The 14,438-nt window shown below is 47.7% G+C and overlaps 3 protein-coding genes across 4 annotated transcripts; 1 reads left to right on the top strand and 2 right to left on the bottom strand.

The window, feature by feature from the left end:
- Positions 1–1,490: 1,490 nt before the first annotated feature.
- Positions 1,491–6,834, bottom strand: LOC117861426 (polyadenylate-binding protein-interacting protein 12). 2 transcript variants are annotated; one of them, XM_034744986.2, is made up of 10 exons: positions 5,949–6,830; positions 5,681–5,815; positions 3,453–3,497; positions 3,280–3,352; positions 3,084–3,196; positions 2,908–2,967; positions 2,781–2,828; positions 2,590–2,658; positions 2,022–2,083; positions 1,491–1,935 (listed from the first exon to the last, which is right to left on the bottom strand). In XM_034744986.2, the coding sequence occupies exons 1-10, from the start codon at positions 6,300–6,302 to the stop codon at positions 1,878–1,880; spliced, it is 1,017 nt and encodes a 338-aa protein (XP_034600877.1). In that variant the 5' UTR covers positions 6,303–6,830; the 3' UTR covers positions 1,491–1,877. The 2 variants fall into 2 exon arrangements, with proteins under 2 accessions (XP_034600877.1, XP_034600878.1); XM_034744987.2 differs by lacking the exon at positions 2,590–2,658 and having other exon boundaries at positions 5,949–6,834.
- A 3,144-nt stretch (positions 6,835–9,978) lies between these two features.
- Positions 9,979–10,988, bottom strand: LOC140223171 (uncharacterized). Its single transcript, XM_072294716.1, has 2 exons — positions 10,638–10,988; positions 9,979–10,590 (listed from the first exon to the last, which is right to left on the bottom strand). The coding sequence occupies exons 1-2, from the start codon at positions 10,986–10,988 to the stop codon at positions 9,979–9,981; spliced, it is 963 nt and encodes a 320-aa protein (XP_072150817.1).
- A 1,936-nt stretch (positions 10,989–12,924) lies between these two features.
- On the top strand, positions 12,925–14,387 carry LOC117861427 (large ribosomal subunit protein P1). The gene is made up of 4 exons (XM_034744988.2): positions 12,925–13,081; positions 13,181–13,290; positions 13,385–13,508; positions 14,082–14,387. The coding sequence occupies exons 2-4, from the start codon at positions 13,222–13,224 to the stop codon at positions 14,216–14,218; spliced, it is 330 nt and encodes a 109-aa protein (XP_034600879.1). The 5' UTR covers positions 12,925–13,081; positions 13,181–13,221; the 3' UTR covers positions 14,219–14,387.
- Positions 14,388–14,438: the final 51 nt, after the last annotated feature.

Raw genomic sequence — 14,438 nt, 5'->3', positions numbered from 1 at the left:
CAATTTTCTTTCCACGATCTCACATGCTATTTGCAAGCCTCAAGCTGCTGGTAATGCTAGTTTCCATTGCTTCAGAATTTGATATGACTTTATGCGTGCTAGGTATTATTGAAAAATTAAATGGATGGGCCAAATGATCTTTTTCAAACTGGTCTGAATGATCTAGAAAAAGAAACCCACATTTCACTGGCCATGGCCAACTTAATTGCCATCTCTCCACTTGCGAAAACAGAATGCTGCACTGCCCCTAGCAGCCAAACGAAGCCTTGAGGATCTGATCCGTGGGAGCATTATTCAGACTAGCAGATATGTTGTCACAGCACATAAAACATCTCTTTACCTGCTACTGCTAAACATTGGGTAAGCTCAAAAAATGCTCCAAAATCGAAGCCTCTAAATCTTGGTTGCAACTGATTGCAGAGGCGCCTGAAACCTGCACCAACAGATCACACAGCACAACACAAACATCTGAAAGTGAGACCACACCTGCATGACTGGACCCTGAGCCCGATAGCAGTCAATGAAGAACTTAGCAAATACTGTGTTCAGAAGCATATTTGATTAAGAAAGGAACTGGAGAAGTGCTCCTTCAATACAAAATAGGACGTCTTTTAATTCATACTGCTGCTGCTTAATTAGCTACTGTAGTATGTACATGGCAGCTGAACTGAATAAAGAAGGAAGAATGTGACAATGCAACTGAACTGACAATAACTGAATTACATGATGATCTGCAAGGGGGTAAAAATCGGAGCTTGCTGGTTGCTAATGCAGTCTGGCAGGTAAGCACATGACCGAGATCCGAGGCAAACGGATAGATCGGCGAGGGGCTGAGCGGCTGAGCCAGAGGTCATGGATGGAGAGAACAAGGAGAAGAAATCCAGGTGATCTTTTCTTTGGGATGGGAGAAGAGGATGGATGAACGGACGTGCAGAGAATGCAGAGGTCATGGATCGTGAACTGAATTGTTTTTTTTCCTTGGAGCCACAGCAATCAGGGAGATACTGAATTTAAGCATCTAGTGCACTGAATTTTAGTGTTATGTCAGAATAAGGACCAAAAGAAAAAACAGCCATCGATTTTGTTTTGCAAGTGATGGATGGTTACTGTTGGCAGGGCCGTGAAGCTTTGGTCCCAATCATCCAGCAGTCAGATTCATCAAGGCGATAAATGGACGCACGGTTTGCTTTCAAACAGAGATACCGTAAGCTTCAACTACGAATGTTCATCGCTACTCTTTTAACAAGCAGAACAGGGGGAAATTAAGGGCAGGTTAACATAGACCCAGACTAAAGTAATGTAACCACCCAGTATCTACTAATTGCAGTTCAAACAGCACATGATCAGGTCTCAAACAACTACAAATGCATGATAAAAATACGCATTGGTAAAGCTAACAACATCCAAGCCGTCACACACAGAAATCGGAACAACAGAGCAGCACGCACCAGAACAACAACAAACACACATACTGACATGGAAGCATAAGGTAGGGCACAACGGTAAGCGTTCATAATCTCCAAGTAATCCCCAAGTTTTTTTGAGTAGCAACCAAGACACAGCAAACAACTGAACACAGGTAAAAGTCCAGGAGTTTCGCCTTGTTGCATCAAGGACAAGAGCAGATCAACCCTGCTTCCTTCTAAGAAGCTCTCCGCTATGTGCATGGTAAAAGGACCCAACCTCAACCCGGAATTTGCCCTCTCCGGCTCCGAGCGTAGATACTTTACTCACTCACGGTGGTACAGTGAAGAAAAAAAAAGGCCGAGCCCATAACTTAAAAAGAAAATGACACATATTGCGATTTCCCCCCTTTCATATATGTCTATCTCTATTATATATAAGCAGTGCCATCAGCACCTCCTGTACCTACAACACTAGTGCATCAGCTGGCGAGGCGCGCGGGGACGCACAGGGGTCTTCGATGGGCTCACCCTGAAATACCACAATACCCTACTCTGTTAATCCATGTTGAGCTCTATACCCTTGCAAAGTGTCTTGAAAGATCAGAGATTTATTACCTTATTGGCAAGGCACCCAGAATCACACCACTGCAGTTGAGAGCAGCGGTAGCACTTTCAGCCTGAACAGTAGGAAACAAATGGATCGTAAGATGGGGTTTAAGTCTTGAAAATTAGGGGAAACACCAATTATATATTACAAGAAGCACCACCATTAGAAAGGACCTAGATTTTACAAACATATTGAATCAATGAACTTTGGATTCACAAAATACCAGCATCAGAAGGTTCAGTACAGTTAAGACAGTGCAACGGAACAGGTTCAGTTATATAGCAGATGGTAGTGAGAAAACATCCAAAACTGATGACAATGCTCAGTAAGACCAAGCTAGTGCGCTAAACATGATGACAAGGCACAAGTATCAACAGTCTTACTAGGACCACTTTAAGTTTCAACATAAATTTTAGTATTTGCAAGTTATGGCATGCTACCCAAGGAACATATCTTTAGCATTTTAGTACTTGGAAGTTCTCAGCCACCAGTAATGCTAAAAAAATATACATTAAAAATGCATACTATATGCAACTTTTGCAAAAATATGAAAAAGACAAAGGTATGCTAGCTAACCATCACAAACTCCACAAAGGCGATGCGAGTAGAATGATGGTAATCACCAAGCAACCTCAGACGAAAGACCTGTAACAGGACTTGCCATGAGCCAATGAACACCATGCTACTTGATTTGTCTTTTCTACATGGCATTTAGCAATACATACTGTAAACAAAGGAAAAGAAGTTTGAAGTAAAGAATGACCAACCTCTCCACATATAGACTCAAAGAACAATTTCAGATCTGCCTGAGTGACCTGCAGTAAGTGGATATATCAAAATAGAAACATAACAGAAAGAAATACCTAAGGATATCATAATTATATGGTAGCTAACCTTCTTGTCAATGTTTGTGCAGTAAATAGTCCTTGCACACATTTCACGTTCATCATCAGACTGCATATCACATCAAAGAGGTAAACTTTTTAGAGATAAGATCACAGCAGACCACAGTATGAACCTTGAACCATGAGCCTATGACAAATATGTTCGTTTGTGAAAGGTTTGCTTACCCTGGGCAGAAATGTTGGGTTTACTGGCGCAATGGCAGTCTTTGATGGCAGAACCCTCACAGGATAATATCCAAGCACAGTTCCTGACAGATTAAGAGCAGTCCTGGCACCCTCTGCAACAGGGATGTTCATTAACCAGTGAACAGTTGACTAATTACACCAAACTAAGAAACTTCAATTATGGCTGGATTATTACCCTCATCAGTGAACTCTATGAAAGCAAAACGAAGTACTGAATTTGGGTCCCCACACATGCGACAGTCCACAACCTTCAGAAGGAATATCCAAGATTATGCACGGTTGCATTAAAAAACAAATAGCGAGCGCCAATATATGTAAGGGGGTTTGAAATTGTCCCATAGAGTGTACCTGTCCACAGTTTATAAATAGCGCTGCCAGGTTTTCTTCAGTGACCTAATAAACAAAAAAAAGGAGAAATTAGAAACTAAACTAAATATAATTGCCACTGCAACAGTCAATTAAACAAAGAAAAGCAGAAGCTAACATATAGAATATGCTCCAACATCTTGGCAAAGATTACCCTAATACATTACCTAACCTTTTCAACTTCAATTGGCAAAAAGGTATACTATCGGTATGAGAAAAAAAGCACACAGACATACAAAACTTCAACCGCAACACTCTGTATTAGTATTGAGAAACGTTGACTGATTCACAATTACTCGAGTGTTACATAAAATAGCTCATTAACTACATCAGCAAACAATAAACTCACTCGTCATACCAGTGGGCCAGACTGAAATATGTACGACTAAAATATGTACACTGCAAAAGGTTTCTGTGTTCTACATGCAAGATTTTTGCAAAAGATTTTTTTTTTTTGGTCCCATTGGGCCTTCCTTTTCCATAATAAGAAAGAACAGGGTATTGCCCATTAAAGCTTTATACCAGGAGCAATAGCGAAGGTGGGAGACTACTAAAGACAAGATGTGATCTTGATCATCTAGGCGACCCCATGGACCCACCGACAACAAGAAATCAATATTATTAGGCCTCAACGATGACTTTAAATAATATTAGAGAACCAGATTTTGCACCAGCTAAATGCTAAAACTCAAGCAAACCTATTAACAGTTGTAGAAAAGAAGATAGTATTGTTTCCGTACAATGCGAGCCAACAAAGGCTGGTGAAATATGGGGCATTCCGCATGCATAGTACCAAAAACTCTCTCTCCAGTAAAATCACAAGAAAACAACACCTAGCAACGACGCAGAAGAAGATATCCACTTATACCAACTTGCTCTATGTAATGAGCAAGAGTATTTCTTCCTACAAAAAGCGACCATGTCACATGGCAGGTTGTGTTTTGCAAAGATAGCATCTTTATTGTTCTAACTAGTAAATCCTACAAGGACAAATACATGTAACGGAATACAGAGAGCCATGCACTGCAGACCATAATGCAGTCATAAACCTTGCAATAGCAACTCAAGCACAATTAATTATATAGGCCTAGACGCCTGGTCATTCCTTTCTAATATGGAAATATGAGAGGTATGACTCCAATCTATGAATGTACATTGATATCGATTATTACAAATAGTCAAACAGATACCAGCTGTACAACAAGCAGGGACATCAATATGACTTGCATGCTTTTAAAGTCAAGATCTTCCACGGCATACATGAAAAGCAACGGAGACAATGGAGCACACACATTGACAGGAATCAGTGAAACATGGCCTATAGCTACTCCACCAAATAGGAGAACTTCTGAATTACACTCAATGATATTTGGAATTTTGGAATAACTGAAGGAAGTCAAAGAGCAAGGGAACCTAGCATTTCTAGCAGCCTCTACAACAGGGCATGGTCTGGTTACTTATCGTCCTTTCCTGGTGTCACTCCATAAAAGGAACATCAAAGCAGGGCTCTTGAAGGTTACACTGCCTAGTAAAGAAACTCCTCCTACCATATAGGTGATCAGACCGTCCATATTAGAACCAGTAACATGATAAACAGGAAATGCCATGACACAAACGCCATGCATGCTGCAGACAGAAGCACGTGACCAGGGAAACCAAGAAAAAATGAAGCACATTCATCAGAGAAGGAACTATTCTAAAGGCTCCCTGCCGCACAGCCAAGCACATAAAAGGCAAAACAGGGCATACAACTTTCCGGATTCCGCACGGAACAAATAGCCCAGCAGCGGCAAAACATACTAGCAGAAAGTGGCATCCAAATCTACCAAAGCAACAGAAAAGGATGGCTCATACTCGTAGCAGCAGCAGCACCTACGTGTACGTGGTGGCGTGCGCTACATCCCAACCTCTGCTCCTACCCATCCCCCCGCCCCGTCGGGCCATCCCACAGCATCATCTGATCTCGTGATCTCATCCTCCTGGTCAGGAGCACGCATGAACAGAAGTGACCGAACCCAAATCTAACGGGAGTATAATCACCACGACAAGTGCACCAAAAAAAAGCTAATTGGCATCAGAGATCGATCGATCAATAGGTAGTAGGTAGACTCGAAGCGGAAGAGGAAAAAAAAATTTCAAATTGATGCGATTAAACGCCGGAACCAAGCGAAATGGATCGGGGAGGGTGCGGATCCGTGCGACTGACCGACCTGGTGATCGATATCGGAGACGTAGACGGTGCGGCGGATGACCTCGTCCCGCTGCGCCATGCTGGTGCGGCTGTTGGTCCGGCGCCTGCCGGGGTGGCCGTGGCCGCCGAACCCTCCTGCTGCTCCCCCCTTCTTCTGCAGCGGCCGGGCGAGCCATGGAATGGAAGACCAAACCGGATCATCATCATCATCAGTTCATCACGAGACGTTGACATCAGAAACAGAGGAGAGAAAGGAAGGGAACGGAATCGGTGGTTAGTTTAGTTACCCTTCCGCGTCCGGCGTGGCCGTCGGCGACGGCTGGGAAGCCGACGACGCCCCTGTGGCCCGGCGAGGCGACCGCGAAGCCGCCGTTGGCGGGGTAGTACCCGTACGCGGCGGGGGAGAGCGGCGCGGGCGCGAGGGCGGCGGGGGCGGCGCCCCCCGGGCCGGCAGCGGCGACGGGGGAGGCGAGGGATGGCGGGACGAACTCCTCGGCCATGGGGTTGAGCTTGGAGAGGAGCTCCTCCAGATCCCGCATCTCGCGCTCCCCGGCGTCGGAGCCGGCGCCAGCGCCGGGCGCCTCCTCCTCCTCCGGGCGCGGCGCGGCGTGGTCGGCGGCGGCGGCCTCGGCGACGGCCATCGGTCGGAGCCTGGAGGGACGGGTCGCGGAGAGCTCGGGAGGAGGGGGGAGGGGTTCTGGAAGGTTCTTGGGCGGGGTCGGAGGCGCCGAGGCGGGGCCTGGCGCGGGTATATATAGAGGCAGGCGGGCGGGCGGGCGGGCAGCGGAGGCGGATCGGGGCAGGGGAAGGCGACGCCAACCGGGAGGGAGGGAGGACGGGGGTGGGTGGGTGGTGGCTACGCCCGCATGGCCGATCGATCGGCGGGGTGGGTTGTTGCGCGCGCCGGCAGAGCAGAGAGCCGACCGGCGCAGGCGGAGGAGCAGAGCAAGGACGGCGGCAAGGGGAGATGCGCCTGCGCCTGACCCTGTGCCAGCCCCTCTCTCTCTCTCTCTCTCTCTGCAGCTCGGGTGGGTCGCGGGGGGAAGAGAGAGAGAGAGGAGAAGAAGGGGGGAGGGTGATTTCCCAATGCTTTTCCGCTTTGCCTTTTTTGGGCGCTCTGGCCTCCGGTACGGCGGTGTCGCCTGCCTCCTTCCCTCTCCTCCCTCCCCCTCTCGTGCGCCTGTTCCCTTCTCGGTCCTCGCCTCCCATTGCCCGCCGGCCTGCTATTTCGCGGGAAACCCCTCGGGGGCTCCCCGATTCACCTCCCAACGGCGAGGGCTTATTTGCAACTTCACAAATGGCTGCAACTAACTAATTGGTGCGTTGCACTTAAGTGGCACGACATTGCACATAGTGTTGCCATAGATGGCACGATGAAGACAGGAGTTAACTGGGCTGCCACTTATTTTGGATGAGGGTGTCTTTTCGCTGGAGTGGTATATTTTCTCTTGTAATATAACGAGTTATGATGGAGGGTTAAACACATTCTGGACTTCTTTATACGCCAAAGCTTGGACGTGCCTTATCCCCCTCCCCTCTCGTGTTATGGATGTTCGAAATAGGAGTTTGGATTACATACCATCTATAGGATAACATTTCTTAATGGATCGCAAAAGACAAACGTGAACATAGCATTAAAGTCCCACAGGGCTGCATAAAAGGAGGCTGAGAGATGGCGTGTTTCAATGTATATAGGCTGAAGTCAAGGGATTATTGTTTCATTTCATGGTTATTAGAATGATCATTTTTACTGAACATGCGCGTTTCGCTACACGAATAGAAAAAGGTGGGACAGTTACTGCTTCATGTCATGGTTACAATGACCGTTTTCCGGTGAAATAGTGTGTTTTGCTGCATGAACAAAAGGGCATGACGAAGCCAAGAATTAATTGGAATGCCACTTATTTTGGATGAGGGTATTTTTTTCATTGGAACGGAATATTAATAATTTTCTCTTATAATACCGCGAGTCATGATGGACTTGTATATCAGAGTATAAAAATAAGATCTTACACCGAAGCTTCACGCGTGCCTCATTTTTCTCCCCCTCGTGTTATGGATGTTCGAAGTGGGAGTTTGGATTACATGAGACAGCGTGAATGTGGCATTCAAGTCCCACGTACGGCTGCAGAAAAGAAGCCGAGAGATGGCGTGTTTCAATGCACGGGCTAAAGTCAAGGTATTATCGCTTCATTTCATGGTTAAAACAATCGTTTTTATGAAATGTTCCGCTACAGATAAAAGACGTGGACGGTTACTGCTTCATATCGTGGTTACAACGATCGTATTTAGCCAACATGTGGCAAGTTTCACTACATGGATAAAAGGTGGGACGGTTACTTCTTAATATCATGGTTACAACGACCATTTCCAGTGAAACACGGCTTGTTTTGCTGCACGGATAAAAAGGGCACAGTCACCCGGTCAAACGTGCCAATTTTTGTTGAACGAATAAATGGGAGCAGTTAACGTTTCTTGTCATGGTTACAATGAACTTTTGCAGTAAAAATATGGCGTGTTTTGCTGCATACATGGTGGTAGTCATTTCTTGTCATGATTACAACGAACTTTTACAGTAAAAATATGGCGTGTTTTGCTGCATACACGCAGGTAGTGGTGGCAGTCATTTCTTATCACGGCTTCTGTAGGTACTTGGAATGCTATAATTCATGTTAAATGTTTGAGCCCGCACGAATTTCATTCAGGTTATCAGTGTCACGGCTCATTAAGTTGGGTTTCGGTGTGTCTTGATACAAAACCTTAGGCATCCTACCCTTTGGGAAGAAGGTCCTGACTTACCTCAAAAAAAAAACAAGAAGGTGGTCCTGAATCAAAGCAGGGGCACCGATGCGAAAAGAAGACACTGCGAGGGGCTCTACGCGAAGCAGAAGATGACGAGGAAAGTTGTTGCGTTTATTCCGTGCTCTGACCTGACGAGAGGCGAGAGCTCCTCCTTTTCAACTGGCACAGCAACAGTTGGTTCGTCCGGCGGCCCAAAGCCCAGACGGAGCCACGAAGCCACGAAGGCAAGAGCAGAGGCGGCGGCAAAGGCATCAGGACCAAGCGCGGGCACGCCTAGACCCGGCTCTGCATGGACCGCGGCCGAGAGCGACATGCCTGCACGCGGCGGCCCGCGTCGTCTTCTCCGGCGCAGGTAGACCCGGAACGCGGCGCGCTCGCCGCGCCATGCTGCCCTACACGTGGCGGGGACACGTGGGACAACTCGTTCGTGGGATAACTCGTCTCCTGGCCATTCTAGAGACCTGCCGGCTTTGCCGCGCAACGGGTTTCCGAATTTGCATGTTGATTCAAAAGCTGGGTTTCGAATTTGGAGTCGTGCGGTATATTATCTTGCAAACGAATCCTGATGTGGAATATTCGTGACCGGCGGCGTGAGAGGCAGCAGAGCCCGGTGGCCAGAGGGAGCAGAAAGCTGGAGGAGATAAGCGATGCGCCCCGCTTTCGGCGACAGGGCGCAGCGGAGGGTGTGCTGCACTTCACTTCCGATCGATTCCGATGGGTCAGCTTGGCTTTGTGTTGTGCACGGGTGCAAAGATTTTCTTGTCCAATCCACATATCCTGGATGTGATGGGAGCTTGGACCAATCCACATGTCCCGAGAGGGCGAGTGCATCCGCGTACACCGGGCACAGTGTAGTGTAGTGCTACCTTGCATAGTTGCATTGATTTTGCTTGGCTACTGGATCGGAACTGCAACAAACTCTGCTTTGATTCTCTTCTTCAAAACTGATGGGTAACTGAAAAGGTATTGTGATCTGCTGGGCTCAAATTGGCCTACAAACTGGCCCCCGGAAACACACAGCAACAGGCCCAGCCCAGTATCTCGGTCCATGGCCCATGGGACGCCGTCACTCGCCTTCCCTGCCGCCGCTCACCAGGCAAAAATGTCATTTATTACTCCGGAGATCATGATGTAATTACCGAGTTGCAAAATGCCATGTTTATAGTTAAGCTGATTTGGTGATTTACTACTCCTCTTCAAGACTTCAAACAAACATCTTGATCTTTTCAAACAATCAGTCAGTTTTCATATAAAAGTGTGCAGCGAATTCTGGAGCACACCCATTTGTCCCAAAATGTTGAACAAGGCACTCCATTAGATTCTCCTATATGGTATGAGGGCCAAAATGCATGGACTATAAATTGTTTAATTTTCAGACAACATAAGAATGCATCTCCCTTCTTGTTTTCACTAACTAAAAGAAAATCCCATGTTGCAACACAGCTGATCATCCGCTGAAATTGACTACTCCGTGTACCAGAGAGATACAATGCAAGTAACCTGCAGCTGCGCGGCCTACTTCAACGACGGCAGGAACCAAACCGGCGGGTGCGAGCTGGACCCGGGCGGCGCCATCGCCGACGAGCACGCTTCTCGTAGCACGTCACCACCCAAAACCTCCGCCTGCCCGCTCCTCAAGTCGAACGCGCAGACCACCCCGTCCAGCTTGCTGTCGATGAAGTAGACGCAGCTGCCGCGCACCCCGGGCACGTCGCCGGCGCGCACGGCCACCGTCTCGTTCCTCCCGACGAGCACGGCCCAGTCGCGGAGATCCGCCACCTCCGTCCAGCACGTGCTTTTCTCCGGGTCGAACCTCACGACGCCGGCCTCCTCGATGTGATGGCGGTGCGTCATTGCCTCGCCGGAGTCTTCTTCATCCTCCTCATCCGGTGGCACGACCACCAGCGCCGCCCATATCTGGTAAACCTCGCCGTCGATGAGGACGAGGTGGTTTTCCAACTGCATCCCCGAGCCGTCTCGGGCGGAGTAGGCGAACGACTCGGTCAGAGCCAACGGCTCCGCGAAGAAGCTCACCCTAGGAGAGTGCCCACGGTCCTCCTCCTCGTCGTCACCACCGCCGTGGACGTCGCCGTCGTTGTCGCAGCCGGCGAGGTCGAACTCGAGGACCTTGCCGTGGACCCGCGTCACGGCCAGGAACCGGCCCCCCTCGAGGCCTCGACGTGCACGGCGTCGTGCACGAGGGACACCGGGTTCCCGCGCGCGTCGCGCAGCGTCTCCCACGCGGCGGCACCGGCCCTGGCGTACATGGCGTACTTGTGGAAGCCGCCGATCACCACGGCGAAGTAGCGCTCCTGCTCGGGGCTCGCCGAGAACACCACCTTCCGGACGAAGCCGTCCCTGAACTCCTCCGCCGGGACGAGGTCGCCGGAGTTGGGCCAGAAGTCGAGCCACTTACGCAACATGACGCGGCCGCCGTCCCGGAGGCCGGCGGCGCCGACCATGGGGTGCCTGCTGAGCGGCTGCAGGGAGACGGGTAAGTCGGCGATGCTGCTGCTCACCGCCATCGTTGCAGCCGCCGAGCTTGCGCGCTGCTGACGCGATAGCTCTGCACGTACACGGACGGACGTAGTAGACGAAGTAGACGTGTTTCCGTACGAGTTGTAGTCAGGTGTGCGTGCGCCAGACAGTCCGGGGTCCCGATCCTTGGGCCGTACACGGCTATGCGTGTTTCCGTACGAGTTGTAGTCCGGGTTTCTTGGGCCGTGACCCGACAGACTAGTAGGCTGGGCCCATCCTTCTTTGTTGGGTTTGGGCTAGTAGTTCTTGGGCAATTCTCTTTATTATAATTATTAAAAAAAACAACCAAGAACTTTGCCATGCAAAGAGAAAGAGCAAGCCACCATCTCCATATTTTAACTCCGCCTCCATCTCGGTTGGCTCTCCCACCGTACTGCTAGGTGTGTTGACACCATGCTTCATCTTTACCTGCCTTCCTCCCAACATTGTTGCAAGCCTGATACTTTTTTTTTCGAACCCTCAAATAAATACATGCACACTCAACGTTACGAATACTGTACACAATCCTACCCTTATCAGCACTTTCGAGAAACTGAGTCAGCAGATCTTCGAAATTGGCAAAGTCACCACTAGTGCCTCACTATTGACGGGCACGTCGCCTACCACTAAAAGAATAGTGCTGGTTAAATCCTAAAATAATCTAGAAAAATACGAGTAACAGTGTCGAGTTGAGGACTCGAATCCCGGGGAGCAGATTCTACCGTTCGAAACTGCTAAGTGCTAACCAAGCTCCACATGACCTCGTTCAGTTGCAACCTTCCTGGATCTCGGTTGATGGAAATCTAGAAGGCTTGCAAGAATAATTACACATTTTGATGAGATTTTGATGGTATTATATGATGCTAATATGCTAATATTTTGCGATCACTAGAATGTCCTAAAAAGTAGTGAAATACCTTTGAAAAGCCACAACAATAGAAAGTGAGCCTAACTCAACTGGTTAGGGTGGGAGGTGTGATCGTGCCCTCTAACTCGAATTTGGATGCCTATTTTTTCTTCTTCTTAATAAAAAATCACCTAGCTCCTCCTATGTTGATCTATTTTTTTTAAAAAAAAAGCCAGGGCAATGCCGAAAAAAGTGTTTTTTTTACTACCAGGGCGATATGATCCTTGGATTTGTTCCGACAACTTTTATTGCCTTCAGAATAGCTAATTTTACAAGAATTCTACATTTCGATCTTGCTGTTCGTCTATAAGATTTTGTTTTTTTTTTTGAACTTCCATTCTTCTTGATGGTTGTTCTCAATAGTCGCGCATAGTGAATGGCGGTCATCACATTTTTCTCGCATAGTCGCCAATACGTTTCTGTGCAGTCTTACCATTTCCTAATGATCATTAGTTGCCTCATGGTGTACGGTGTACAGAGTCGCATTTTCCTGAGATGTCTCCTTCCTCGACTTATTTAAACCTTTCTAGCTCTTTTGCAAAGAAGTACGTGAATTGGCATGTTCTAGAAAAGAGCTCGACATTCATTTTGTTTGTGAGCTAGTATTAGCTTGCAGAACACTATGCGAAGCTCAAAATATTACAATACAAAACCACTGGCAAATCAGGTTCTTTTTCATATGTAAGCGCAGTCTGAATCCTGTGATGAAGAGTTCAGATTGAGGATGACTTATAGACGACCTAGATTGTCAGATAGGAGTATACAGTTGGAATAATCAATCATAATTCTAACGTAAATCCTTGGTGTAGTATTCCAATTGGAGTTCTCGGCTTCAGTTGCATCTCTTCTGTTTTATTTTTTTTGTAACAGATTGTACTGGTTCAAAAGCCCTGCCAAAAGTCCCTTTGAAGTACGATACATATATTTTTCAATTTTTTTAATTGGAGTTTGGAGTACGATTTAATATTTCGGAACTTTTAGATGAAACTTCGGAAAGTTGGAATGACCAGTAAACCAACCAAAACGCAGGGAACGAGAGCCCACGACACGGCCCAGCTGGCCCAAACTCCTCGCGCCAGCGAAACCCTAGCTACTCCACCCCCCTATATATTTCCATCCACGCCGCATCCTCCCAAACCCTAGAAGCCCCCTGCCTCCTGCGCCTCCACCCTCCTCGCCGCCTCTTTCCCTCTGGTACGCGCCGCCGCCAACTCCTCCGGTTCGCGACCTTGCTCTCGCGCCGCCGCGCCGGCGCATCGGGTACTGACGTCGTCATCTTGATTCTATTCGCAGCGACCGCAGATCCATCCGGTGAGAGGAATCCGCCCGCCGCCATGTCGTCCAGTGAGATCGCCTGCACCTACGCCGCCCTCATCCTCAGCGACGATGGCATCCCCATCACTGTGCGTTCTTTCTCTGCTCTCTTTGTTGGTTGATTGAATCTCCCTCTTCGTCTATTGGGCGGTCGAATGATTCTTGGGTGTTTGGATTTGCCAGGCTGAGAAGATCGCGACCATCGTGAAGGCTGCCAACATCAAGGTTGAGTCTTACTGGCCCGCGCTCTTCGCCAAGCTCCTGGAGAAGCGCAGCGTTGAGGACCTCATCCTCTCCGTTGGATCTGGTATAACCCCTACCTCGCTCTCATGCTCCTAAGTGGATGTCTGATGTATGTGTTGGTTGATAGCAATTGCTGTAGGGATACCTTGTATGGTCTTGTAGATTGTTTGATCTTTTTGATGATACCTGCTGTATCTATGAATCTTTGCCTTTCAATTGAGCAATAGTGGTAACATTGTTAATAGTTTCATTACGTTGCACTGGTAGGTTAACATACTACTCTGCTGATTAACATTATTACTACCTTTTAAATGTAACTGAGCGATTCATATATTGATCATGGATTAACGATCACGTAGTAACTGTAGTTCTCTCCTTGTTTGATTCTATCTGTTTCTGGATGCGAGTAAGTTTCAATTTGGGCCGGTAAATATATCAATTTCATTTATTTTATATTATCATTCTGTGGTTAATACCTATGTTTGTTGTTAAACTTAATACATGTGACAATTACTTCTTTGGCTCTAAGTTCCTATGTATATTTAGTAAACTGGTAGCAAATTATGAAATTTCTTCAGCTCTTTTCTCTAGTTCACACAGATTGTATACTTACTGGTGTGTTGAACTTTGTTTCTAGGTGGTGGTGCTGCTCCAGTTGCTGCCGCTGCCCCTGCTGGTGGTGCTGCAGCTGCTGCTGCCCCGGCTGCTGAGGAGAAGAAGGAGGAGGCCAAGGAGGAGTCCGATGATGACATGGGCTTCAGCCTGTTCGACTAAGTAGCCCAAGGCCCAGCCATTAGCAAATTCACTTATGGTGTCCAAGACTATCTTATGTTATGTCTCTAGGCTTTCGTTACAAGTACTCAAGTTTTGAAGTTTTTGAGATGTGGTGCTATGGCTATGTGATGAACCGCAAACCATCTTATTAGAGTGAAACTTGTTTCTATATTCTTGTGTTCAACCTTAAAAGGCCCAATCTTTTTGAGATGTGGTTGGA

The sequence above is a fragment of the Setaria viridis genome, chromosome 6, assembly GCF_005286985.2.
Source record: "Setaria viridis chromosome 6, Setaria_viridis_v4.0, whole genome shotgun sequence".
NCBI classification, from domain to species: Eukaryota; Viridiplantae; Streptophyta; class Magnoliopsida; order Poales; family Poaceae; genus Setaria; species Setaria viridis.
This window is presented reverse-complemented; position numbering and strand designations above follow the sequence as displayed.